General features: G+C 50.7%; 1 protein-coding gene across 2 annotated transcripts; it reads right to left on the bottom strand.

The window, feature by feature from the left end:
* Positions 1-30: 30 nt before the first annotated feature.
* On the bottom strand, positions 31-26,560 carry LOC138794540 (zinc finger protein ZFP2-like). 2 transcript variants are annotated; one of them, XM_069973256.1, is made up of 5 exons: positions 26,297-26,560; positions 15,488-15,528; positions 15,170-15,323; positions 4,786-4,863; positions 31-2,430 (listed from the first exon to the last, which is right to left on the bottom strand). In XM_069973256.1, the coding sequence occupies exons 2-5, from the start codon at positions 15,512-15,514 to the stop codon at positions 854-856; spliced, it is 1,836 nt and encodes a 611-aa protein (XP_069829357.1). In that variant the 5' UTR covers positions 15,515-15,528; positions 26,297-26,560; the 3' UTR covers positions 31-853. The 2 variants fall into 2 exon arrangements, with proteins under 2 accessions (XP_069829357.1, XP_069829359.1); XM_069973258.1 differs by lacking the exon at positions 15,170-15,323.
* Between the last annotated feature and the right edge of the window lie 1,419 nt (positions 26,561-27,979).

Below are 27,979 nucleotides of genomic sequence, written 5' to 3'. Positions count from 1 at the left end.
GGGGGGGGGGGGGGGGGGGGTGGGGGGGCGGCTACTCTGCCAGTATTGTCCTCGGTGGGGCGGCTACTCTGCCAGCATTGTCCTCGGGGGGGCGGCTACTCTGCCAGTATTGTCCTCGGGGACGGCTACCCTGCCAGTATTGTCCTCAGGGGGGCAGGTACTCGGCCAGCATTGTCCTCAGAGGGGCGGCTACTCTGCCAGTATTGTCCTTAGGGGGGCGGCTACTCTGCCAGTATTGTCCTCGGGGGGGGCTACTCTGCCAGTATTGTCCTCAGGGTGGCGGCTACTCAGCCAGTATTGTGTCCTCAGGGTGGCGGCTACTCGGCCAGTATTGTCCTCAGGGGGTGGCTAGTCTGCCAGTATTGTCCTCAGGGGGAGGCTACTCTGCCACTATTGTCCTCAGGGTGGCGGCTACTCGGCCAGCATTGTCCTCAGAGGGGCGGCTACTCTGCCATTATTGTCCTTAGGGGGGAGGCGTCCACTCTGCCAATATTGTCCTCAGGGGGCGGCTACTCTTCCAGTATTGTCCTCAGGGGGGCGGCTACTCTTCCAGTATTGTCCTCAGGGGGGCGGCTACTCTTCCAGTATTGTCTTCAGGGGGGCGGCTACTCTGCCAGTACTGTCCTCAGGGGGGCGGCTACTCTGCCAGTATTATCCTTAGGGAGGCGTCCACTCCACCAGTATTGTCCTCAGAGGGGCGGCTACTCTGCCAGTATTGTCCTCAGGGGGGAGGCTACTCTGCCAGTATTGTCCTCAGGGGGGAGGCTACTCTGCCAGTAATGTCCTCAGGGGGCAGCACTCACATGTGTGTTCTATGGGCAGCTACTCCCCCAGTATTGTCCTCAGGGGTTAGCTACTCCACCAGTATTGTCCTCAGAGGGGTGGCACTAACGTGTGCCCCCATCTGGTGGGTCTTCTCGTGCACCTTCAGGTGATACTTGATGCTGTAGCTGCGGGGGCAGCGGTTGCACTTGTAGGGCCGCTCCCCAGTGTGGACACGGTTGTGGATCTTCAGGGTGTAGGCCTTGGTGAAGCTCTTGTCGCAGACCTCGCATTTGTAGGGTCTGGCGCCTGTGTGGTTTCGGCGGTGCTCTACGAAGGAGGAGCAGTCACTGAAGGCCCGCTCACACTCACTGCACTTGTAGGGCCGCTCCCCCGTGTGAGTGCGCTTGTGGACTGTCAGGTGGGACTTTTCCCGGAAACTCTTGTTGCAGATGGTGCAGAGGTAGGGCTTGGCCCCGGAGTGGACCCTTAGGTGGCGCACCATGGAGGAGTAGTCGCTGAAGCTCTTGGTGCACTCGGTACACTGGTATGGACGCTCTCCGGTGTGAGTCCTCCGGTGGACGCGGAGGTGGGAGATGACGCTAAAGCTCTTGGGACACTCCAGGCACTGGTAGGGTCTCTCCCCGCTGTGGATCCTCTTGTGCACGGTCAGGAGGTTGTTCTTGGAGAAGCTCTTCTGGCATTCCTGGCACTGGTATGGTTTCTCCCCCGTATGGATTCTCAGATGGACCTTCAGGGTGTAGGACTTGCCGAAGCTCTTCTCGCAGACGTGGCACTTGTGGATCCTCTCAGGGGGAGCGGTCGGCTTGGCTCTCCTGAAGCGCCCGGCCTCGTGCGCCCACTCCTCATGCGTGGTCTTGTGGATCTTCAGTCGGATATTCTGGGAGAAGCGTTTGTCGCACTTGGGGCACTGATAAGGCTTCTCCCCTGTGTGGATTCTTCGGTGAACCTTTAGGTTGTAAGATTTGGTGAAGCCTTTCTTGCAGATGTCACATATGTGCAGCTTCTTTGGAGGAGGGTTGGGGAGGCGGTCGGCGGAGTCTTGCTGGAGGAGTCGCCGCACCTCCTTCAGCCTTCGGTCCAGCCGATTGTGCTGGACCCTCAGGTGCTTCCTCAGGGTGACTTTATCGGAGAAGCCTTTGTCACATTCGGGGCACTTGTATGGGTTCTCCTCGGTGTGGAGTCGGCGGTGAGACTTCAGGTAGTCGGAGCGCGAGAAGCCCTTACCACAGTCCCGGCATATGTATGGCTTCTCCCCAGTGTGAACCCGAGAGTGTATCCGAAGACGATAGCGGCTGGGGAAGGTTTTCTTGCAGATGTTGCAGGGGAAGGCAGCATCGGATTGGCGCTGCTTCCGGTAAGCGTCCAGCAGCACCGATGCAGACTTTCTCTTCATGAAGATCTTTTTCTGGGAGGAGGCGTCCAGGCCGCGACTCATTAGTGGGAAGCCCAACCAGTCCAGGCCACATTCCTCCTTCTTGACCGACTGCTCGCTCACCCCAATTGCGCAGGCTGCCCCTCGTCTCCGCCTTCTCCTCCTGTGGCAGGGAGCTTCATGGAGGACGGGGGGAGGGGAAGCAGATTCCTCCTTTATGATCACTGTCCTGATGGACGACATGTCCAAGTTTTCAGGGGGGGAAGGAGCATCTGTAAGAGGGAGGAGCAGTCACGAGTGTGTATATACAGTGAGAAATATAAGTATCTGATCCGCTGCCGATCACCAAACAGGATGGAGAAGGGGGTACCTATAGAATCTATAGAACTTTCCGGATAAACACATCGCAGGATACAAAATTATTCACCATTTTATTCCATAATATAAGGATTTGTACAATAGAAGAAGAGAGGTTCCTATTTGGTGCAGAAACCATTGTTTGCAGTTAGAGAGGTCGGACATTTCCTGGAGGCTTTGGCTATGTGTTTCCTGCTGTCTGTTTCCTCCATAGTTGTCCCGGCTCTGGGTTTCCTCCTCGGTTGTCCCGGCTGTGTGTCTCCTCCTCGGTTGTCCCGGCTGTGTGTCTCCTCCTCGGTTGTCCCGGCTGTGTGTCTCCTCCTCGGTTGTCCCGGCTCTGGGTTTCCTCCTCGGTTGTCCCGGCTCTGGGTTTCCTCCTCGGTTGTCCCGGCTCTGGGTTTCCTCCTCGGTTGTCCCGGCTCTGGGTTTCCTCCTCGGTTGTCCCGGCTCTGGGTTTCCTCCTCGGTTGTCCCGGCTCTGGGTTTCCTCCTCGGTTGTCCCGGCTCTGGGTTTCCTCCTCGGTTGTCCCGGCTGTGTGTTCCCTCCTTAGTTGTCCCGGCTGTGTGTTTTCTCCTCAGTTGTCCCGGCTGTGTGTTTCCTCCTTAGTTGTCCCGGCTGTGCTGTGTGTTCCCTCCTTAGTTGTCCCGGCTGTGTGTTCCCTCCTTAGTTGTCCCGGCTGGGGGTTTCCTCCTTAGTTGTCCCGGCTGGGGGTTTCCTCCTTAGTTGTCCCGGCTGGGGGTTTCCTCCTTAGTTGTCCCGGCTGGGGGTTTCCTCCTTAGTTGTCCCGGCTGGGGGTTTCCTCCTTAGTTGTCCCGGCTGGGGGTTTCCTCCTTAGTTGTCCCGGCTGGGGGTTTCCTCCTTAGTTGTCCCGGCTGGGGGTTTCCTCCTTAGTTGTCCCGGCTGGGGGTTTCCTCCTTAGTTGTCCCGGCTGTGTGTCTCCTCCTTAGTTGTTCCGGCTGTGTGTTTCCTCCTTAGTTGTCCCGGCTGTGTGTTTCCTCCTTAGTTGTCCCGGCTGTGTGTTCCCTCCTTAGTTGTCCCGGCTGTGTGTCTCCTCCTTAGTTGTCTCGGCTGTGGGTTTCCTCCTTAGTTGTCCCGGCTGTGGGTTTCCTCCTTAGTTGTCCCGGCTGTGTGTTTCCTCCTTAGTTGTCCCGGCTGTGTGTTTCCTCCTTAGTTGTCCCGGCTGTGTGTTTCCTCCTTAGTTGTCCCGGCTGTGTGTTTCCTCCTTAGTTGTCCCGGCTGTGTGTCTCCTCCTTAGTTGTCCCGGCTGTGGGTTTCCTCCTTAGTTGTCCCGGCTGTGGGTCTCCTCCTTAGTTGTCCCGGCTGTGTGTCTCCTCCTTAGTTGTCCCGGCTGTGTGTTTCCTCCTTAGTTGTCCCGGCTGTGTGTTCCAGGTCATTGTCAGCTGGAGGACCCGGCCACCACCCATCCTCACTGCTGTTAATAAGGCAAGGAGGTTGTTGTATCTGGTGATACATGGCTCCATCCATCCCTCCATTCTATATGGTGCAGTTATCCTGTACCCTCTGCAGAAAAGCCCCCAAACTATGTTGCCCCCATCCCATGTTTCATGGTTGGGACTGAGTTCTTGGGGTTGTACTCATCTTGTGTTTCTTCCATTCTCTAATAATTGCACTAACAGTTGTTTCCTTCTCACCAAGCCGCTGCCTAGTGTCCTGTAGCCCATCCCAGCCTTATGCAGATCTACGGTGTTTTCCCTGGTGTCCTTAGACAGCTCTGTGGTCTTAGCCATGGTGGAGAGGTTGGAGTGTGATGACTGTGAGGACAGGTGATTATTATACAGATGGAACAGGTGCAGGTAATCCAGGTAATGAGGGCGGAGGGGGAGGAGCTTCTTATAGAGACACTGACAGCTCTGTGAGCAACAGAATTCCTGCTGGTCGGTCGGCGACCAAATCCTTATTCCATGTAATAAAATGGTGAATAATTATGTATAAATCCTACAATGTGATAATCCGGAATGTTCTATAGATTCTGTCTCTCACAGGTGACGTTATTACCCCCCCCCCCCCCCTCCATCCTGTGTAAGTGATCGGCTGTGTATAACATGCTTGTTTTACCCCCTGTAGTACTCCTGCACACAGCTGAGGGTTTGTTACAATGTATCAGCACAATGTATCAGAACTAGACAGAAGCACAAGTCTCCCTCCCGTCCCGGAGTCCCAGCTGCTTGGCTACACTGGGTAGTCTTTCCTTCCCTGACAGCAATGAGAGGATTGGATTACACACAGAGCCGCAGGACGCCCCCACTTACCCCGCTCCTCCTTCATCCATATTGGGGGGTTCCCTGCGCTTGGAACCAACAGGACGTCGCATCTCTTTGCTGGTAAACCTGAAAGGACAACCAGTAAGGTCAGTCACCAGTATGATGAGTCACCAGTAAGGTCACCAGTATGATGAGTCACCAGTAAGGTCAGTCACCGGTATGATGACTCACCAGTAAGGTCAGTCACCAGTAAGATGAGGCACCAGTAAGATGAGGCACCAGTAAGGTCAGTCACCAGTAAGGTCAGTCACCAGTATGATGAGTCACCAGTAAGGTCAGTCACCAGTATGATGAGTCACCAGTAAGGTCACCAGTATGATGAGTCACCAGTAAGGTCAGTCACCGGTATGATGACTCACCAGTAAGGTCAGTCACCAGTAAGGTCAGTCACCGGTATGATGACTCACCAGTAAGGTCAGTCATCAGTAAGGTCAGTCACCAGTATGATGTGTCACCAGTAAGATGAGGCACCAGTAAGGTCAGTCACCAGTAAGGTCGGTCCCCAGTATGATGACTCACCAGTAAGGTCAGTCATCAGTAAGGTCATTCACTGGTATGAGGTGCCACCAGTAAGGTCAGTCACCAGTATGATGAGTCACCAGTAAGGTCAGTCACCAGTAAGGTCAGTCACCAGTATGATGTGTCACCAGTAAGATGAGTCACCAGTAAGATGAGTCACCAGTATGATGAGGCACCAGTAAGGTCAGTCACCAGTATGATGAGTCACCAGTAAGGTCGGTCACCAGTATGATGAGTCACCAGTATGGTCAGTCACCAGTATGATGAGTCCCCAGTAAGGTCAGTCACCAGTAAGGTCGGTCACCAGTATGATGAGTCACCAGTAAGGTCAGTCACCAGTAAGGTCATTCACTGGTATGAGGTGCCACCAGTAAGGTCAGTCACCAGTATGATGAGTCACCAGTAAGGTCAGTCACCAGTAAGGTCATTCACTGGTATGAGGTGCCACCAGTAAGGTTAGTCACCGGTATGATGAGTCACCAGTAATGTCAGTCACCAGTATGATGAGTCACCCAGTATGATGAGTCACCAGTAAGGTCAGTCACCAGTATGATGAGTCACCAGTAATGTCAGTCACCAGTATGATGAGTCACCAGTAATGTCACCAGTATGATGAGTCACCAGTAATGTCACCAGTATGATGAGTCACCAGTAAGGTCAGTCACCAGTATGATGAGTCACCAGTATGATAAGTCACCAGTATGTGTCACCAGTAAGGTCAGTCACCAGTATGATGAGTCACCAGTAAGGTTACTCACCAGTATGATGAGTCACCAGCAATGTCAGTCACCAGTATGATGAGTCACCAGTAAGGTCAGTCACCAGTATGATGAGTCACCAGTATGAGTCACCAGTAAGGTCAGTCATCAGTAAGGTCATTCACTGGTATGAGGTGCCACCAGTAAGGTCAGTCACCAGTATGATGAGTCACCAGTAAGGTCATTCACTGGTATGAGGTGCCACCAGTAAGGTCAGTCACCAGTATGATGAGTCACCAGTAAGGTCAGTCACCAGTAAGGTCATTCACTGGTATGAGGTGCCACCAGTAAGGTCAGTCACCAGTATGATGAGTCACCAGTAAGGTCAGTCACCAGTATGTGTCACCAGTAAGATGAGTCACCAGTAAGGTCAGTCACCAGTATGATGAGGCACCAGTAAGGTCAGTCACCAGTATGATGAGTCACCAGTAAGGTCAGTCACCAGTATGATGAGGCACCAGTAAGGTCAGTCACCAGTATGATGAGTCACCAGTAAGGTCGGTCACCAGTATGATGAGTCACCAGTATGGTCAGTCACCAGTAAGGTCAGTCACCAGTATGATGAGTCCCCAGTAAGGTCGGTCACCAGTATGATGAGTCACCAGTAAGGTCAGTCACCAGTAAGGTCATTCACTGGTATGAGGTGCCACCAGTAAGGTCAGTCACCAGTATGATGAGTCACCAGTAAGGTCAGTCACCAGTAAGGTCATTCACTGGTATGAGGTGCCACCAGTAAGGTCAGTCACCAGTATGATGAGCCACCAGTAAGGTCAGTCACCAGTATGATGAGTCACCAGTAATGTCACCAGTATGATGAGTCACCAGTATGAGTCACCAGTAAGGTCAGTCACCAGTATGATGAGTCACCAGTATGATGAGTCACCAGTAAGGTCGGTCACCAGTATGATGAGTCACCGGTAAGGTCAGTCACCAGTATGATGAGTCACCAGTAAGGTCAGTCACCAGTATGATGAGTCACCAGTAATGTCAGTCACCAGTATGATGAGTCACCAGTAAGGTCAGTCACCAGTATGATGAGTCACCAGTAAGGTCAGTCACCAGTATGATGAGTCACCAGTATGAGTCACCAGTAAGGTCAGTCATCAGTAAGGTCAGTCACTGGTATGAGGTGCCACCAGTAAGGTCAGTCACCAGTATGATGAGTCACCAGTAAGGTAATTCACCAGTATGATGTGTCACCAGTAAGATGAGTCACCAGTAAGGTCAGTCACCAGTATGATGAGGCACCAGTAAGGTCAGTCACCAGTATGATGAGTCACCAGTAAGGTCGGTCACCAGTATGATGAGTCACCAGTATGGTCAGTCACCAGTAAGGTCAGTCACCAGTATGATGAGTCACCAGTAAGGTCAGTCACCAGTATGGTCAGTCACCAGTAAGGTCAGTCACCAGTATGATGAGTCACCAGTATGGTCAGTCACCAGTAAGGTCAGTCACCAGTATGATGAGTCACCAGTAAGGTCGGTCACCAGTATGATGAGTCACCGGTAAGGTCAGTCACCAGTATGATGAGTCACCAGTAAGGTCAGTCACCAGTATGATGAGTCACCAGTAATGTCAGTCACCAGTATGATGAGTCACCAGTAAGGTCAGTCACCAGTATGATGAGTCACCAGTAAGGTCAGTCACCAGTATGATGAGTCACCAGTATGAGTCACCAGTAAGGTCAGTCATCAGTAAGGTCAGTCACTGGTATGAGGTGCCACCAGTAAGGTCAGTCACCAGTATGATGAGTCACCAGTAAGGTAATTCACTGGTATGAGGCGCCACCAGTAATGTCACCAGTATGATGAGTCACCAGTAAGGTCAGTCACCAGTATGATGAGTCACCAGTAAGGTCAGTCACCAGTATGATGTGTCACCAGTAAGATGAGTCACCAGTAAGGTCAGTCACCAGTATGATGAGGCACCAGTAAGGTCAGTCACCAGTATGATGAGTCACCAGTAAGGTCGGTCACCAGTATGATGAGTCACCAGTATGGTCAGTCACCAGTAAGGTCAGTCACCAGTATGATGAGTCCCCAGTAAGGTCAGTCACCAGTAAGGTCGGTTACCAGTATTATGAGTCACCAGTAAGGTCAGTCACCAGTATGATGAGTCACCAGTAAGGTCATTCACTGGTATGAGGTGCCACCAGTAAGGTCAGTCACCAGTAAGGTCATTCACTGGTATGAGGTGCCACCAGTAAGGTCAGTCACCAGTATGATGAGTCACCAGTAAGGTCAGTCACCAGTAAGGTCATTCACTGGTATGAGGTGCCACCAGTAAGGTCAGTCACCAGTATGATGAGTCACCAGTAAGGTCAGTCACCAGTAAGGTCATTCACTGGTATGAGGTGCCACCAGTAAGGTCAGTCACCAGTATGATGAGTCACCAGTAAGGTCAGTCACCAGTAAGGTCAGTCACCAGTATGATGTGTCACCAGTATGATGAGTTACCAGTAAGGTCGGTCACCAGTATGATGAGTCACCAGTAAGGTTGGTCACCAGTATGATAAGTCAGCAGTAACGTCACCAGTATGATGAGTCACCAGTAAGGTCAGTCACCAGTATGATGTGTCACCAGTATGATGAGTCACCAGTAAGGTCGGTCACCAGTATGATGAGTCACCAGTAATGTCACCAGTATGATGAGTCATCAGTATGAGTCAATCACCAGTAAGGTCAGTCACCAGTAAGGTCAGTCACCAGTATGATGTGTCACCAGTATGATGAGTCACCAGTAAGGTCGGTCACCAGTATGATGAGTCACCAGTAATGTCACCAGTATGATGAGTCATCAGTATGAGTCAATCACCAGTAAGGTCAGTCACCAGTATGATGAGTCCCAGTATGATGAGTCACCAGTAAGGTCCCCAGTAGGTTTATAAAGCAGTCATGTATCATTTCAGTGTCCGGTGAAGTAACCAGACGGTTCATGAGCCGGTAATGGCGGTGGTTGTGTATATGTAGAGATGAGTAACGCGGCTCCTTACAGGGAATGGATCCCCGCCGGCCCAGTGTGATGGAACCCCCTCCCCTCTGTGACCCGGCTCCATTCATTCTGATGGGGCACAACAAAGCGGGGAGATCATCAAACCACGGGCCCATCCCCGCTGCTTCATGCTGGGCCGGTGCTCGGGAACAGACCGGCACCGCACACGGGAACTGGGCGGAAGTTCAAATAAAGGACCACGGCATCGGCCTCCCCGCACCCGTCTATTCACTTTAAGGGTCATACGAGGTGGAGCCCTCAGCTTTATAGTCCGGCCGTGTGGAGAAGGTGGACACAGAAGCGCCCAGAGACCATAAATATAGCCTGCAGTGGACGTTCTCCGGGCGCTCCTCGGCTACATCCACGCGGCCGGATTATAAAGCTGATCACTTGGCTTCGTATGAACCCTGATGAAGCCGCTTCACTCATCTCTGCTTGTATGACGAAGTAAGGAACGTACAATCAGATATATATATATATACACAGTAACTGCTCTTCTCCACCATAGATCTGGTCACCTCCTGGTTTCCCCTCTGACCTGTGACCCCGCAGCTGCCGGCCAGACACTTTCCCACAATCCCCCTCACTTGCAGGTAAAGTGAAAACCAGATCATGTGACTGCTACTAAACTGAGCATGTGCGACCCAACCTGGTGGATGCCCGGCGGACCGTAACCAAGGGCAACAAGGGGTACTCTGGTGTCCGGCCTCAATCGCTGATTGGCTGAACTTGCTGGTGGAAGGCCGCACGGTGGAAGGGATCAGTAGGATAGCGGCACAGGAGCCGGGGAGGTAAGTGTTATTACCCTATCCCCCAGCATATCACAATAAGGACCCCTGCCCGGAGGACCTCTTTACAGTGAACTTCAATCAAACTTCTGACATGTACTGGCATAATTTGTATCAGTGGGGGTCCGGGTGGTGAGACCCCGACAATCTCCGCTATAACTGCTCTGAGTATAAGACAGAATGAAACTGGAAGCCTATGGAACGTCCGTCAACCAGACGGCTCATACACTTCCATTATAACGGTAGCACGTTCCCACTAGCAGCAATGAAGGGGAGAGCGCGTCTGCCCCTGCCTTATAGCGATCAGTGGGGATCTCAGCACCCAGACCCTATAAGCTGCTCACCTGTAAAGGTGGGGGGCGGGGGGGAAGGCTCTTTCTGAAAATATGGAGAAGGGAGGCCGTCTGCACAGCTGTTATCTGTACTCGGGGGGGTTGCATATCCTCCCACTAGAGGGCGCCTCCCCAGGGCGGCTGTTATCTATATTCAGGTGTGGGTGTGGATATCCTCTCACTAGAGGGCGCCTCTCCAGGACAGCTGTTATCTATATTCAGGTGTTATATATCCTCCCACTAGAGGGCGCCTCCCCAGGACGGCTGTTATCTATATTCAGGTGTGGGTGTGGATATCCTCCCACTAGAGGGCGCCTCCCCAGGACTGCTGTTATCTATATTCAGGTGTGGGTGTGGATATCCTCCCACTAGAGGGCGTCTCCCCAGGACGGCTGTTATCTATATTCAGGTGTTATATATCCTCCCACTAGAGGGCGCCTCCCCAGGACGGCTGTTATCTATATTCAGGTGTGGGTGTGGATATCCTCCCACTAGAGGGCGCCTCCCCAGGACAGCTGTTATCTATATTCAGGTGTGGGTGTGGATATCCTCCCACTAGAGGGCGTCTCCCCAGGACGGCTGTTATCTATATTCAGGTGTTATATATCCTCCCACTAGAGGGCGCCTCCCCAGGACGGCTGTTATCTATATTCAGGTGTGGGTGTGGATATCCTCCCACTAGAGGGCGCCTCCCCAGGACAGCTGTTATCTATATTCAGGTGTTATATATCCTCTCACTAGAGGGCGGCTCCCCAGGACGGCTGTTATCTATATTCAGGTGTGGGTGTGGATATCCTCCCACTAGAGGGCGCCTCCCCAGGACGGCTGTTATCTATATTCAGGTGTGAATATCCTCCCACTAGAGGTCGCCTCCCCATGACAGCTGTTATCTATATTCAGGTGTGGGTGTGGATATCCTCCCACTAGGGGGCGCCTCCCCAGGACAGCTGTTATCTATATTCAGGTGTGGGTGTGGATATCCTCCCACTAGAGGGCGCCTCTCCAGGACAGCTCTTATCTATATTCAGGTGTGGGTGTGGATATCCTCCCACTAGAGGGCGCCTCCCCAGGACGGCTGTTATCTATATTCAGGTGTTATATATCCTCCCACTATGGGGCGCCTTTCCAGGACGGCTGTTATCTATATTCAGGTGTTATATATCCTCCCACTAGGGGGCACCTCCCCAGGACGGCTGTTATCTATATTCAGGTGTGAATATCCTCCCACTAGAGGGCGCCTCCCCATGACAGCTGTTATCTATATTCAGGTGTGGGTGTGGATATCCTCCCACTAGAGGGCGCCTCCCCAGGACGGCTGTTATCTATATTCAGGTGTGGATATCCTCCCACTAGAGGGCACCTCCCCAGGACGGCTGTTATCTATATTCAGGTGTGAATATCCTCCCACTAGGGGGCGTCTCCCCAGGATGGCTGTTATCTATATTCAGGTGTGGGTGTGGATATCCTCCCACTAGAGGGCGCCTCCCCAGGACAGCTGTTATCTATATTCAGGTGTTATATATCCTCCCACTAGAGGGCGGCTCCCCAGGACGGCTGTTATCTATATTCAGGTGTGGGTGTGGATATCCTCCCACTAGAGGGCGCCTCCCCAGGACAGCTGTTATCTATATTCAGGTGTGGGTGTGGATATCCTCCCACTAGAGGTCGCCTCCCCAGGACGGCTGTTATCTATATTCAGGTGTGGGTGTTATATATCCCCCCACTAGAGGGCGCCTCCCCAGGACGGCTGTTATCTATATTCAGGTGTGGGTGTGGATATCCTCCCACTAGAGGGCGCCTCCCCAGGACAGCTGTTATCTATATTCAGGTGTGGGTGTGGATATCCTCCCACTAGAGGGCGCCTCCCCAGGACAGCTGTTATCTATATTCAGGTGTGGGTGTGGATATCCTCCCACTAGAGGGCGCCTCCCCAGGACAGCTGTTATCTATATTCAGGTGTGGGTGTGGATATCCTCCCACTAGGGGGCGCCTCCCCAGGACAGCTGTTATCTATATTCAGGTGTGGGTGTGGATATCCTCCCACTAGAGGGCGCCTCCCCAGGACAGCTGTTATCTATATTCAGGTGTGGGTGTGGATATCCTCCCACTAGAGGGCGCCTCCCCAGGACAGCTGTTATCTATATTCAGGTGTGGGTGTGGATATCCTCCCACTAGAGGGCGCCTCCCCAGGACAGCTGTTATCTATATTCAGGTGTGGGTGTGGATATCCTCCCACTAGAGGGCGCCTCCCCAGGACAGCTGTTATCTATATTCAGGTGTGGGTGTGGATATCCTCCCACTAGGGGGCGCCTCCCCAGGACAGCTGTTATCTATATTCAGGTGTGGGTGTGGATATCCTCCCACTAGAGGGCGTCTCCCCAGGACGGCTGTTATCTATATTCAGGTGTGGATATCCTCCCACTAGGGGGCACCTCCCCAGGACAGCTGTTATCTATATTCAGGTGTGGGTGTGGATATCCTCTCACTAGAGGGCGCCTCCCCAGGACGGCTGTTATCTATATTCAGGTGTGGGTGTGGATATCCTCTCACTAGAGGGCGCCTCTCCAGGACAGCTGTTATCTATATTCAGGTGTGGGTGTGGATATCCTCCCACTAGAGGGCGCCTCCCCAGGACAGCTGTTATCTATATTCAGGTGTGGGTGTTATATATCACCCCACTAGAGGGCGCCTCCCCAGGACAGCTGTTATCTATATTCAGGTGTGGGTGTGGATATCCTCCCACTAGAGGGCGCCTCCCCAGGACGGCTGTTATCTATATTCAGGTGTGGATATCCTCCCACTAGAGGTCGCCTCCCCAGGACGGCTGTTATCTATATTCAGGTGTGGATATCCTCCCACTAGAGGGCACCTCCCCAGGACAGCTGTTATCTATATTCAGGTGTGGATATCCTCCCACTAGAGGGCACCTCTCCAGGACAGCTGTTATCTATATTCAGGTGTGGGTGTGGATATCCTCCCACTAGAGGGCGCCTCCCCAGGACGGCTGTTATCTATATTCAGGTGTTATATATCCTCCCACTAGAGGTCGCCTCCCCAGGACAGCTGTTATCTATATTCAGGTGTGGGTGTGGATATCCTCCCACTAGAGGGCGTCTCCCCAGGACAGCTGTTATCTATATTCAGGTGTTATATATCCTCCCACTAGAGGGCGCCTCCCCAGGACGGCTGTTATCTATATTCAGGTGTGGGTGTGGATATCCTCCCACTAGAGGGCGCCTCCCCAGGACGGCTGTTATCTATATTCAGGTGTGGGTGTGGATATCCTCCCACTAGAGGGCGTCTCCCCAGGACAGCTGTTATCTATATTCAGGTGTTATATATCCTCCCAATAGAGGGCGCCTCCCCAGGACAGCTGTTATCTATATTCAGGTGTGGATATCCTCCCACTAGAGGGCGCCTCCCCAGGACGGCTGTTATCTATATTCAGGTGTGGATATCCTCCCACTAGAGGTCGCCTCCCCAGGACAGCTGTTATCTATATTCAGGTGTGGGTGTGGATATCCTCCCACTAGAGGTCGCCTCCCCAGGACGGCTGTTATCTATATTCAGGTGTTATATATCCTCCCACTAGAGAGCGCCTCCCCAGGACAGCTGTTATCTATATTCAGGTGTTATATATCCTCCCACTAGAGGGGGCGCCTCCCCAGGACGGCTGTTATCTATATTCAGGTGTGGGTGTGGATATCCTCCCACTAGAGGGCGCCTCCCCAGGACGGCTGTTATCTATATTCAGGTGTGGATATCCTCCCACTAGAGGGCGCCTCCCCAGGACGGCTGTTATCTATATTCAGGTGTTATATATCCTCCCACTAGAGGGGGCGCCTCCCCAGGACGGCTGTTATCTATATTCAGGTGTGGGTGTGGATATCCTCCCACTAGAGGGCGCCTCCCCAGGACGGCTGTTATCTATATTCAGGTGTGGATATCCTCCCACTAGAGGGCGCCTCCCCAGGACAGCTGTTATCTATATTCAGGTGTTATATATCCTCCCACTAGAGGGCGCCTCCCCAGGACGGCTGTTATCTATATTCAGGTGTTATATATCCTCCCACTAGAGGGCGCCTCTCCAGGACGGCTGTTATCTATATTCAGGTGTTATATATCCTCCCACTAGAGGGCGCCTCCCCAGGACGGCTGTTATCTATATTCAGGTGTGGGTGTGGATATCCTCCCACTAGAGGGCGCCTCCCCAGGACAGCTGTTATCTATATTCAGGTGTTATATATCCTCCCACTAGAGGGCGCCTCCCCAGGACGGCTGTTATCTATATTCAGGTGTTATATATCCTCCCACTAGAGGGCGCCTCCCCAGGACAGCTGTTATCTATATTCAGGTGTGGGTGTGGATATCCTCCCACTAGAGGGCGCCTCCCCAGGACGGCTGTTATCTATATTCAGGTGTGGATATCCTCCCACTAGAGGGCGCCTCCCCAGGACAGCTGTTATCTATATTCAGGTGTGGGTGTGGATATCCTCCCACTAGAGGGCGCCTCCCCAGGACGGCTGTTATCTATATTCAGGTGTTATATATCCTCCCACTAGAGGGCGCCTCCCCAGGACGGCTGTTATCTATATTCGGGTGTGGATATCCTCCCACTAGAGGGCGCCTCCCCAGCACGGCTGTTATCTATATTCGGTATCTTTATATCTTGTTCTTCTTTACATCTTTGTATAACCATCAGTTTTTACACTATTGGGGAGATTCATCTATATTTATATGGTGTAAAGTGAGACTGGCTCAGTCGCCCCCGGCAACCAATCAGAATCCACCTTTCATCCCTCACAGACTCTTGGGAAAATGAAAGGTGGAATCTGATTGGTTGCCGGGGGCGACTGAGCCAGTCTCACTTTACACCATGTTTTTTAATCAGCTATTGTGTCTGTAACTATTTATCCCCGTTTTAGCAGGTGAGGAGGAGGGGCTTCAGTAGCTCCTCCCCCTCCTGATGTGATGTCAGGTTACCTGTAGTACTGCTGTGGCCGGCCTCCCCCAGTGATGTCACCGCCTCGTAGTTCTCCTTCATCACGGTGCGGTACAGCTCCTTCTGCCAGTCCTGCAGCCACAGCCACTCCCCCTCCGAGAAGTACACCGCCACGTCCTCAAATGTGATTGGGCCCTGAGGGTGGGGGAGGGGCAGTTAGTGACCGGGGCCCGGACGGGGCCCAATGCCGCTCAGATCCTCTCTACCTTCTGGTCACATCCAGAGTGCAGGTCTCACTGCCGCTCCCTGCTGGTTCAAGCTCTGCTGCACTGCATTGTGGGAGATGTAGTGACACTTACCGTGTTACAGACGTCCTCCAGCTCCATCTGTCTCTCCGAGCCTACAGGATAGCAAGACATCATGAGGAGGAGAGTAGTGATGTATACAGGAGGATGATGGGAGGAGTAGTGATGTGTACAGGAGGAGGATGGGAGGAGTAGTGATGTATACAGGATGATGATGGGAGGAGTAGTGATGTGTACAGGAGGATGATGGGAGGAGTAGTGATGTGTATAGGATGATGGGAGGAGTAGTGATGTGTATAGGAGGATGACGGGAGGAGTAGTGATGTGTATAGGAGGATGATGGGAGGAGTAGTGATGTGTATAGGAGGATGATGGGAGGAGTAGTGATGTGTATAGGAGGATGATGGGAGGAGTAGTGATGTATAGAGGATGATGGGAGGAGTAGCGATGTGTACAGGAGGATGATGGGAGGAGTAGTGATGTGTATAGGAGGATGATGGGAGTAGTGATGTGTACAGGATGATGGGAGGAGTAGTGATGTGTATAGGAGGATGATGGGAGGAGTAGTGATGTGTACAGGAAGATGATGGGAGGAGTAGTGATGTATACAGGAGGATGATGGGAGGAGTAGTGATGTGTACAGGATGATGGGAGGAGTAGTGATGTGTACAGGATGATGGGAGGAGTAGTGATGTGTACAGGAGGATGATAGGAGGAGTAGTGATGTGTACAGGATGATGATGGGAGGAGTAGTGATGTGTACAGGATGATGATGGGAGGAGTAGTGATGTATACAGGAGGATGATGGGAGGAGGAGTGATGTGTATATGAGGATGATGGGAGGAGTAGTGATGTGTACAGGAGGATGATGGGAGGAGTAGTGATGTATACAGGATGATGGGAGGAGTAGTGATGTGTATAAGAGGAGGATGGGAGGAGTAGTGATGTATACAGGAGGATGATGGGAGGAGTAGTGATGTGTACAGGATGATGGGAGGAGTAGTGATGTGTACAGGATGATGGGAGGAGTAGTGATGTGTACAGGAGGATGGGAGGAGTAGTGATGTGTACAGGAGGATGATGGGAGGAGTAGTGATGTGTACAGGAGGATGATGGGAGGAGTAGTGATGTATATAGGAGGATGATGGTAGGAGTAGTGATGTATACAGGAGGATGATGGGAGGAGTAGTGATGTATACAGGAGGATGATGGGAGGAGTAGTGATGTATACAGGAGGATGATGGGAGGAGGAGTGATGTATACAGGAGGATGATGGGAGGAGTAGTGATGTATACAGGAGGATGATGGGAGGAGTAGTGATGTATACAGGAGGATGGGAGGAGTAGTGATGTGTATAGGAGGATGATGGGAGGAGTAGTGATGTGTATAGGAGGATGATGGTAGGAGTAGTGATGTATACAGGATGATGGGAGGAGTAGTGATGTGTACAGGAGGATGATGGGAGGAGTAGTGATGTGTACAGGAGGATGATGGGAGGAGTAGTGATGTATACAGGAGGATGATGGGAGGAGTAGTGATGTATACAGGATGATGATGGGAGGAGTAGTGATGTATACAGGATGATGGGAGGAGTAGTGATGTGTACAGGAGGATGATGGGAGGAGTAGTGATGTATATAGGAGGATGATGGTAGGAGTAGTGATGTATACAGGAGGATGATGGGAGGAGTAGTGATGTATACAGGAGGATGATGGGAGGAGTAGTGATGTATACAGAATGATGGGAGGAGTAGTGATGTGTACAGGAGGATGATGGGAGGAGTAGTGATGTGTACAGGAGGATGGGAGGAGTAGTGATGTGTATAGGAGGATGATGGGAGGAGTAGTGATGTATACAGGATGATGGGAGGAGTAGTGATGTGTACAGGATGATGGGAGGAGTAGTGATGTGTATAGGAGGATGATGGGAGGAGTAGTGATGTGTACAGGATGATGGGAGGAGTAGTGATGTGTACAGGATGATGGGAGGAGTAGTGATGTATACAGGAGGATGATGGTAGGAGTAGTGATGTGTACAGGATGATGGGAGTAGTGATGTGTACAGGAGGATGATGGGAGGAGTACTGATGTATACAGGAGGATGATGGGAGGAGTAGTGATGTGTATAGGAGGATGATGGGAGGAGTAGTGATGTGTACAGGATGATGGGAGGAGTAGTGATGTATACAGGATGATGGGAGGAGTAGTGATGTGTACAGGAGGATGATGGGAGGAGTAGTGATGTATACAGGATGATGGGAGGAGTAGTGATGTGTACAGGAGGATGATGGGAGGAGTAGTGATGTGTATAGGAGGATGGGAGGAGTAGTGATGTATACAGGATGATGGGAGTAGTAGTGATGTATACAGGAGGATGATGGGAGGAGTAGTGATGTGTACAGGAGGATGGGAGGGGTAGTGATGTATACAGGATGATGGGAGTAGTAGTGATGTATACAGGAGGATGATGGGAGGAGTAGTGATGTGTACAGGAGGATGATGGGAGGAGTAGTGATGTGTACAGGAGGATGATGGGAGGAGTAGTGATGTGTACAGGATGATGGGAGGAGTAGTGATGTGTATAGGAGGATTGGAGGAGTAGTGATGTGTACAGGATGATGGGAGGAGTAGTAATGTATACAGGAGGATGATGGTAGGAGTAGTGATGTGTACAGGATGATGGGAGGAGTAGTGATGTGTACAGGAGGATGATGGGAGGAGTAGTGATGTGTATAGGAGGATGATGGGAGGAGTAGTGATGTGTACAGGAGGATGATGGGAGGAGTAGTGATGTATACAGGAGGATGATGGGAGGAGTAGTGATGTGTATAGGAGGATGATGGGAGGAGTAGTGATGTGTACAGGAGGATGATGGGAGGAGTAGTGATGTGTACAGGATGATGGGAGGAGTAGTGATGTGTACAGGATGATGGGAGGAGTAGTGATGTGTACAGGAGGATGATGGGAGGAGTAGTGATGTGTACAGGAGGATGATGGGAGGAGTAGTGATGTATACAGGAGGATGATGGGAGGAGTAGTGATGTATACAGGAGGATGATGGGAGGAGTAGTGATGTGTACAGGAGGATGATGGGAGGAGTAGTGATGTGTACAGGATGATGATGGGAGGAGTAGTGATGTGTACAGGATGATGGGAGGAGTAGTGATGTGTACAGGATGATGGGAGGAGTAGTGATGTGTACAGGATGATGGGAGGAGTAGTGATGTATACAGGAGGATGATGGGAGGAGTAGTGATGTGTATAGGAGGATGATGGGAGGAGAAGTGATGTGTACAGGATGATGGGAGGAGTAGTGATGTATAGAGGATGATGGGGGGAGTAGTGATGTATACAGGAGGATGATGGGAGGAGTAGTGATGTGTACAGGATGATGGGAGGAGTAGTGATGTGTATAGGAGGATGGGAGGAGTAGTGATGTGTACAGGAGGATGATGGGAGGAGTAGTGATGTATACAGGATGATGGGAGTAGTAGTGATGTATACAGGAGGATGATGGGAGGAGTAGTGATGTGTATAGGAGGATGATGGGAGGAGTAGTGATGTGTACAGGAGGATGATGGGAGGAGTAGTGATGTGTACAGGAGGATGATGGGAGGAGTAGTGATGTGTATAGGATGATGGGAGGAGTAGTGATGTGTACAGGAGGATGATGGGAGGAGTAGTGATGTGTACAGGATGATGGGAGGAGTAGTGATGTGTACAGGATGATGGGAGGAGTAGTGATGTGTACAGGATGATGGGAGGAGTAGTGATGTGTACAGGAGGATGATGGGAGGAGTAGTGATGTATACAGGAGGATGATGGGAGGAGTAGTGATGTGTACAGGAGGATTATGGGAGGAGTAGTGATGTGTACAGGAGGATGATGGGAGGAGTAGTGATGTGTACAGGATGATTGGGAGGAGTAGTGATGTGTACAGGAGGATGATGGTAGGAGTAGTGATGTGTACAGGAGATGATGGGAGGAGTAGTGATGTATACAGGAGGATGATGGGAGGAGTAGTGATGTGTACAGGGATGATGGGAGGAGTAGTGATGTGTACCAGGAGGATGATGGGAGGAGTAGTGATGTATACAGGAGGATAGGTGAGGAGTAGTGATGTGGATAGGAGGATGATGGGAGGAGAAGTGATGTGTACAGGGATGATTGGGAGGAGTAGTGATGTATAGAGTGATTATGGGGGAGTAGTGATGTATACAGAGGATGATGGGAGGAGTAGTGATGTGTACAGGATGATGAGTGAGGAGTAGTGATGGTAAATAGGAGGATGGGAGGAGTAGTGATGTGTACAGGAGGATGATGGAGGAGTAGTGATGTATACAGGATGATGATGGTAGTAGTAGTGATGTATACAGGAGGATGATGGGAGGAGTAGTGATGTGTATAGGAGGATGATGGGAGGAGTAGTGATGTGTACAGGAGGATGATGGGAGGAGTAGTGATGTGTATAGGAGGATGATGGGAGGAGTAGTGATGTGTACAGGAGGATGATGGGAGGAGTAGTGATGTGTACAGGAGGATGATGGGAGGAGTAGTGATGTGTACAGGAGGATGATGGGAGGAGTAGTGATGTGTATAGGAGGATGATGGGAGGAGTAGTGATGTGTATAGGAGGATGATGGGAGGAGTAGTGATGTATACAGGATGATGGGAGGAGTAGTGATGTGTATAAGAGGAGGATGGGAGGAGTAGTGATGTATACAGGAGGATGATGGGAGGAGTAGTGATGTGTACAGGATGATGGGAGGAGTAGTGATGTGTACAGGATGATGGGAGGAGTAGTGATGTGTACAGGAGGATGGGAGGAGTAGTGATGTGTACAGGAGGATGATGGGAGGAGTAGTGATGTGTACAGGAGGATGATGGGAGGAGTAGTGATGTATATAGGAGGATGATGGTAGGAGTAGTGATGTATACAGGAGGATGATGGGAGGAGTAGTGATGTATACAGGAGGATGATGGGAGGAGTAGTGATGTATACAGGAGGATGATGGGAGGAGGAGTGATGTATACAGGAGGATGATGGGAGGAGTAGTGATGTATACAGGAGGATGATGGGAGGAGTAGTGATGTATACAGGAGGATGGGAGGAGTAGTGATGTGTATAGGAGGATGATGGGAGGAGTAGTGATGTGTATAGGAGGATGATGGTAGGAGTAGTGATGTATACAGGATGATGGGAGGAGTAGTGATGTGTACAGGAGGATGATGGGAGGAGTAGTGATGTGCACAGGAGGATGATGGGAGGAGTAGTGATGTATACAGGAGGATGATGGGAGGAGTAGTGATGTATACAGGATGATGATGGGAGGAGTAGTGATGTATACAGGATGATGGGAGGAGTAGTGATGTGTACAGGAGGATGATGGGAGGAGTAGTGATGTATATAGGAGGATGATGGTAGGAGTAGTGATGTATACAGGAGGATGATGGGAGGAGTAGTGATGTATACAGGAGGATGATGGGAGGAGTAGTGATGTATACAGAATGATGGGAGGAGTAGTGATGTGTACAGGAGGATGATGGGAGGAGTAGTGATGTGTACAGGAGGATGGGAGGAGTAGTGATGTGTATAGGAGGATGATGGGAGGAGTAGTGATGTGTACAGGATGATGGGAGGAGTAGTGATGTGTACAGGATGATGGGAGGAGTAGTGATGTATACAGGAGGATGATGGTAGGAGTAGTGATGTGTACAGGATGATGGGAGTAGTGATGTGTACAGGAGGATGATGGGAGGAGTACTGATGTATACAGGAGGATGATGGGAGGAGTAGTGATGTGTATAGGAGGATGATGGGAGGAGTAGTGATGTGTACAGGATGATGGGAGGAGTAGTGATGTATACAGGATGATGGGAGGAGTAGTGATGTGTACAGGAGGATGATGGGAGGAGTAGTGATGTATACAGGATGATGGGAGGAGTAGTGATGTGTACAGGAGGATGATGGGAGGAGTAGTGATGTGTATAGGAGGATGGGAGGAGTAGTGATGTATACAGGATGATGGGAGTAGTAGTGATGTATACAGGAGGATGATGGGAGGAGTAGTGATGTGTACAGGAGGATGGGAGGGGTAGTGATGTATACAGGATGATGGGAGTAGTAGTGATGTATACAGGAGGATGATGGGAGGAGTAGTGATGTGTACAGGAGGATGATGGGAGGAGTAGTGATGTGTACAGGAGGATGATGGGAGGAGTAGTGATGTGTACAGGATGATGGGAGGAGTAGTGATGTGTATAGGAGGATTGGAGGAGTAGTGATGTGTACAGGATGATGGGAGGAGTAGTAATGTATACAGGAGGATGATGGTAGGAGTAGTGATGTGTACAGGATGATGGGAGGAGTAGTGATGTGTACAGGAGGATGATGGGAGGAGTAGTGATGTGTATAGGAGGATGATGGGAGGAGTAGTGATGTGTACAGGCGCGATGATTGGGAGAAGTAGTGATGTATACAGGAGGATCGATGGGAGGAGTAGTGATGTGTATATGGAGGATTGCTTGGGAGGAAGTCAGTGATGTGTACAGGAGGATGATGGGAGGAGTAAGTGATGTGTACAGGATGATGGGAGGAGTTAGTGATGTGTACAGGATGATGGGAGGAGTCAGTGATGTTGATACAGGATGATGGGAGAGATTAAGGTGATGTGTACAGGAGGATGGATGGGAGGATTAGTGATGTATACAGGCAGGATGATGGGAGGAGTAGTGATGTATACAGGAGGATGATGGGAGGAGTAGTGATGCTGTACAGGAGGATGATGGGAGGGAGTAGTTGATGTGTACGAGGATGATGGGAGGACGTAGTTGATGTTGTACCAGGATGATGGGACGAGTAGTGATTGTGTACAGGATGATGGGAGGAGTAGTGATGTGTACAGGATGATGGGAGGAGTAGTGATGTATACAGGAGGATGATGGGAGGAGTAGTGATGTGTATAGGAGGATGATGGGAGGAGAAGTGATGTGTACAGGATGATGGGAGGAGTAGTGATGTATAGAGGATGATGGGGGGAGTAGTGATGTATACAGGAGGATGATGGGAGGAGTAGTGATGTGTACAGGATGATGGGAGGAGTAGTGATGTGTACAGGAGGATGATGGGAGGAGTAGTGATGTATACAGGATGATGGGAGTAGTAGTGATGTATACAGGAGGATGATGGGAGGAGTAGTGATGTGTATAGGAGGATGATGGGAGGAGTAGTGATGTGTACAGGAGGATGATGGGAGGAGTAGTGATGTGTACAGGAGGATGATGGGAGGAGTAGTGATGTGTATAGGATGATGGGAGGAGTAGTGATGTGTACAGGAGGATGATGGGAGGAGTAGTGATGTGTACAGGATGATGGGAGGAGTAGTGATGTGTACAGGATGATGGGAGGAGTAGTGATGTGTACAGGATGATGGGAGGAGTAGTGATGTGTACAGGAGGATGATGGGAGGAGTAGTGATGTATACAGGAGGATGATGGGAGGAGTAGTGATGTGTACAGGAGGATTATGGGAGGAGTAGTGATGTGTACAGGATGATGGGAGGAGTAGTGATGTGTACAGGATGATGGGAGGAGTAGTGATGTGTACAGGAGGATGGGAGGAGTAGTGATGTGTACAGGAGGATGATGGGAGGAGTAGTGATGTATACAGGAGGATGATGGGAGGAGTAGTGATGTGTACAGGATGATGGGAGGAGTAGTGATGTGTACAGGAGGATGATGGGAGGAGTAGTGATGTATACAGGAGGATGATGGGAGGAGTAGTGATGTGTATAGGAGGATGATGGGAGGAGAAGTGATGTGTACAGGATGATGGGAGGAGTAGTGATGTATAGAGGATGATGGGGGGAGTAGTGATGTATACAGGAGGATGATGGGAGGAGTAGTGATGTGTACAGGATGATGGGAGGAGTAGTGATGTGTATAGGAGGATGGGAGGAGTAGTGATGTGTACAGGAGGATGATGGGAGGAGTAGTGATGTATACAGGATGATGGGAGTAGTAGTGATGTATACAGGAGGATGATGGGAGGAGTAGTGATGTGTATAGGAGGATGATGGGAGGAGTAGTGATGTGTACAGGAGGATGATGGGAGGAGTAGTGATGTGTATAGGAGGATGATGGGAGGAGTAGTGATGTGTACAGGAGGATGATGGGAGGAGTAGTGATGTGTACAGGAGGATGATGGGAGGAGTAGTGATGTGTACAGGAGGATGATGGGAGGAGTAGTGATGTGTACAGGAGGATGATGGGAGGAGTAGTGATGTGTATAGGAGGAGGATGGGAGGAGTAGTGATGTGTACAGGAGGATGATGGGAGGAGTAGTGATGTGTATAGGAGGATGATGGGAGGAGTAGTGATGTGTACAGGAGGATTATGGGAGGAGTAGTGATGTGTACAGGATGATGGGAGGAGTAGTGATGTGTATAGGAGGATGATGGGAGGAGTAGTGATGTGTACAGGAGGATGATGGGAGGAGTAGTGATGTGTATAGGAGGATGATGGGAGGAGTAGTGATGTGTATAGGAGGATGATGGGAGGAGTAGTGATGTGTACAGGATGATGGGAGGAGTAGTGATGTGTACAGGAGGATGATGGGAGGAGTAGTGATGTGTATAGGAGGAGGATGGGAGGAGTAGTGATGTATATAGGAGGAGGATGGGAGGAGTAGTGATGTATACAGGATGATGATGGGAGGAGTAGTGATGTGTATAGGAGGATGATGGGAGGAGTAGTGATGTGTACAGGAGGATGGGAGGAGTAGTGATGTGTACAGGATGGGAGGAGTAGTGATGTGTACAGGATGATGGGAGGAGTAGTGATGTGTACAGGATGATGGGAGGAGTAGTGATGTGTACAGGAGGATGATGGGAGGAGTAGTGATGTGTACATGATGGGAGGAGTAGTGATGTGTACAGGAGGATGATGGGAGTAGTGATGTATACAGGATGATGGGAGGAGTAATGATGTATACAGGAGGATGATGGGAGGAGTAGTGATGTGTACAGGAGGAGGATGGGAGGAATAGTGATGTGTACAGGAGGATGATGGGAGGAGTAGTGATGTGTATAGGAGGATGATGGGAGGAGTAGTGATGTGTACAGGATGATGGGAGGAGTAGTGATGTGTATAGGAGGATGATGGGAGGAGTAGTGATGTGTACAGGAGGATTATGGGAGGAGTAGTGATGTGTACAGGATGATGGGAGGAGTAGTGATGTGTATAGGAGGATGATGGGAGGAGTAGTGATGTATAGATGATGGGAGGAGTAGTGATGTATAGAGGATGATGGGAGGAGTAGTGATGTGTACAGGAGGATGATGGGAGTAGTGATGTATACAGGAGGATGATGGGAGGAGTAGTGATGTGTATAGGAGGATGATGGGAGGAGTAGTGATGTGTACAGGATGATGGGAGGAGTAGTGATGTGTATAGGAGGATGATGGGAGGAGTAGTGATGTGTACAGGAGGATTATGGGAGGAGTAGTGATGTGTACAGGATGATGGGAGGAGTAGTGATGTGTATAGGAGGATGATGGGAGGAGTAGTGATGTATAGATGATGGGAGGAGTAGTGATGTATAGAGGATGATGGGAGGAGTAGTGATGTGTAGAGGATGATGGGAGGAGTAGTGATGTATAGATGATGGGAGGAGTAGTGATGTATACAGGAGGATGATGGGAGGAGTAGTGATGTGTACAGGATGATGGGAGGAGTAGTGATGTGTATAGGAGGATGATGGGAGGAGTAGTGATGTGTATAGGAGGATGGGAGGAGTAGTGATGTATAGAGGATGATGGGAGGAGTAGTGATGTATAGAGGATGATGGGAGGAGAAGTGATGTATAGAGGATTATGGGAGGAGTAGTGATGTGTACAGGATGATGGGAGGAGTAGTGATGTGTATAGGAGGATGATGGGAGGAGTAGTGATGTGTACAGGATGATGGGAGGAGTAGTGATGTGTATAGGAGGATGATGGGAGGAGTAGTGATGTGTACAGGATGATGGGAGGAGTAGTGATGTGTATAGGAGGATGATGGGAGGAGTAGTGATGTGTACAGGAGGATTATGGGAGGAGTAGTGATGTGTACAGGATGATGGGAGGAGTAGTGATGTGTATAGGAGGATGATGGGAGGAGTAGTGATGTATAGATGATGGGAGGAGTAGTGATGTATAGAGGATGATGGGAGGAGTAGTGATGTGTACAGGAGGATGATGGGAGTAGTGATGTATACAGGAGGATGATGGGAGGAGTAGTGATGTGTATAGGAGGATGATGGGAGGAGTAGTGATGTGTACAGGATGATGGGAGGAGTAGTGATGTGTATAGGAGGATGATGGGAGGAGTAGTGATGTGTACAGGAGGATTATGGGAGGAGTAGTGATGTGTATAGGAGGATGATGGGAGGAGTAGTGATGTATAGATGATGGGAGGAGTAGTGATGTATAGAGGATGATGGGAGGAGTAGTGATGTGTACAGGATGATGGGAGGAGTAGTGATGTGTACAGGATGATGGGAGGAGTAGTGATGTATACAGGAGGATGATGGGAGGAGTAGTGATGTGTACAGGATGATGGGAGGAGTAGTGATGTGTATAGGAGGATGATGGGAGGAGTAGTGATGTGTACAGGAGGATGATGGGAGGAGTAGTGATGTGTATAGGAGGATGGGAGGAGTAGTGATGTATAGAGGATGATGGGAGGAGTAGTGATGTATAGAGGATGATGGGAGGAGAAGTGATGTATAGAGGATTATGGGAGGAGTAGTGATGTATAGATAATGGGAGATTGTACTTGAGGGATCATGGCGGCTAAACACATATGTGACGTCATCATCGCTCACCTCCCGGTGTTAGCAGCTGTTTGATTACGTCATGGCTCACTAATGACACCTGGTGACGTCACCGTCGGAGTTCTCAGAGAGGATGAGCTAGCCAGCTGTCTACAGCACGGAGCTCCTGCCGGAAGTGACATCACGGGGAGCAGATGAGGCCACACAGTGTATTAGACTTCGGCAACATGGCCGCACCTCACCGCAGAGTTAGAACACGTAGAGAGAAACCTGGACTACAGCAATATGGCGGCCGCCAGAGCTGCAGACACTAGTGCACCACATGACAATATGGCTTATTGCACCTGCGCAGTGGCCTGAAGATGAAGCGGAAGTGACCGGAGATCGGTGAGAGATGTGGACAGGACGGCCAGCACCGAGATGGGGACGAGTCGGGACCGGGCTCCGTGCACTCGTGCTGTCCGGTCACTGAGAGCCGCGGGGAATTATGGGGGAGGTTTAACGTATCCCACTGTACGCCGAGGTGTCAGGGTCACATGGCGCCGGGCTCTGATCATGTGACCGGGACGATGGGACTGCATGGCGGCGATACCGGGCGGGAGACTGCGGCTTCTGTCTGTGCTGAGCGGCCTGCTGTGAGAGGGGAGGAGGAGCTGCCTTATGTACAGAGAGGGGAGGAGCTATCATACTGTGGGCTGTACCATCATATACAGAGAGGGGGAGGAGCTATCATACTGTGGGCTGTACCATTACATACAGAGAGGGGGAGGAGCTATCATACTGTGGGCTGTACCATCATATACAGAGAGGGGAAGGAGCTATCCTGCTGTGGGCTGTACCATTATATACAGAGAGGGGAAGGAGCTATCATACTGTGGGCTGTACCATCATATACAGAGAGGGGGAGGAGCTATCCTGCTGTGGGCTGTACCATCATATACAGAGAGGGGAAGGAGCTATCCTGCTGTGGGCTGTACCATTATATACAGAGAGGGGAGGAGCTATCATACTGTGGGCTGTACCATTGTATAGAGAGAGGGGAGGAGCTATCATACTGTGGGCTGTACCATATACAGAGAGGGGAGGAGCTATCCTACTGTGGGCTTTACCATCATATACAGAGAGGGTGAGGAGCTATCCTATTGTGGGCTGTACCATTATATACAGAGAGGGGAGGAGCTATCATACTGTGGGCTGTACCATCATATACAGAGAGGGGGAGGAGCTATCATACTGTGGGCTGTACCATCATATACAGAGAGGGGAGGAGCTATCCTACTGTGGGCTGTACCATCATATACAGAGAGGGGAAGGAGCTATCCTACTGTGGGCTGTACCATTATATACAGAGAGGGGAGGAGCTATCATACTGTGGGCTGTACCATTATATAGAGAGAGGGGAGGAGCTATCATACTGTGGGCTGTACCATATACAGAGAGGGGAGGAGCTATCCTACTGTGGGCTCTACCATCATATACAGAGAGGGTGAGGAGCTATCCTATTGTGGGCTGTACCATTATATACAGAGAGGGGAGGAGCTATCATACTGTGGGCTGTACCATCATATACAGAGAGGGGAGGAGCTATCATACTGTGGGCTGTACCATCATATAGAGAGAGGGGAGGAGCTATCATACTGTGGGCTGTACCATCATATACAGAGAGGGGAGGAGCTATCCTACTGTGGGCTCTACCATCATATACAGAGAGGGGAGGAGCTATCTTACTGTGGG

Source organism: Dendropsophus ebraccatus, chromosome 6, assembly GCF_027789765.1.
Source record: "Dendropsophus ebraccatus isolate aDenEbr1 chromosome 6, aDenEbr1.pat, whole genome shotgun sequence".
NCBI classification, from domain to species: domain Eukaryota; kingdom Metazoa; phylum Chordata; class Amphibia; order Anura; family Hylidae; genus Dendropsophus; species Dendropsophus ebraccatus.
The sequence above is the reverse complement of the archived record's forward strand: the minus strand, read 5'-3'. Positions and strand labels throughout refer to the sequence as shown.

Excerpts from the sequence above, each read along its gene's own strand:
- LOC138794540 (XM_069973256.1), bottom strand. The coding sequence starts at position 15,514 with ATGGAGCTGGAGGACGTCTGTAACACG. Across the intron at positions 15,324-15,487 it reads TGGAGGACGTCTGTAACACG|GGCCCAATCACATTTGAGGA; the intron begins GTAAGTGTCACT and ends CCCCACCCTCAG. Across the intron at positions 2,431-4,785 it reads ATGGATGAAGGAGGAGCGGG|ATGCTCCTTCCCCCCCTGAA; the intron begins GTAAGTGGGGGC and ends TCCCTCTTACAG.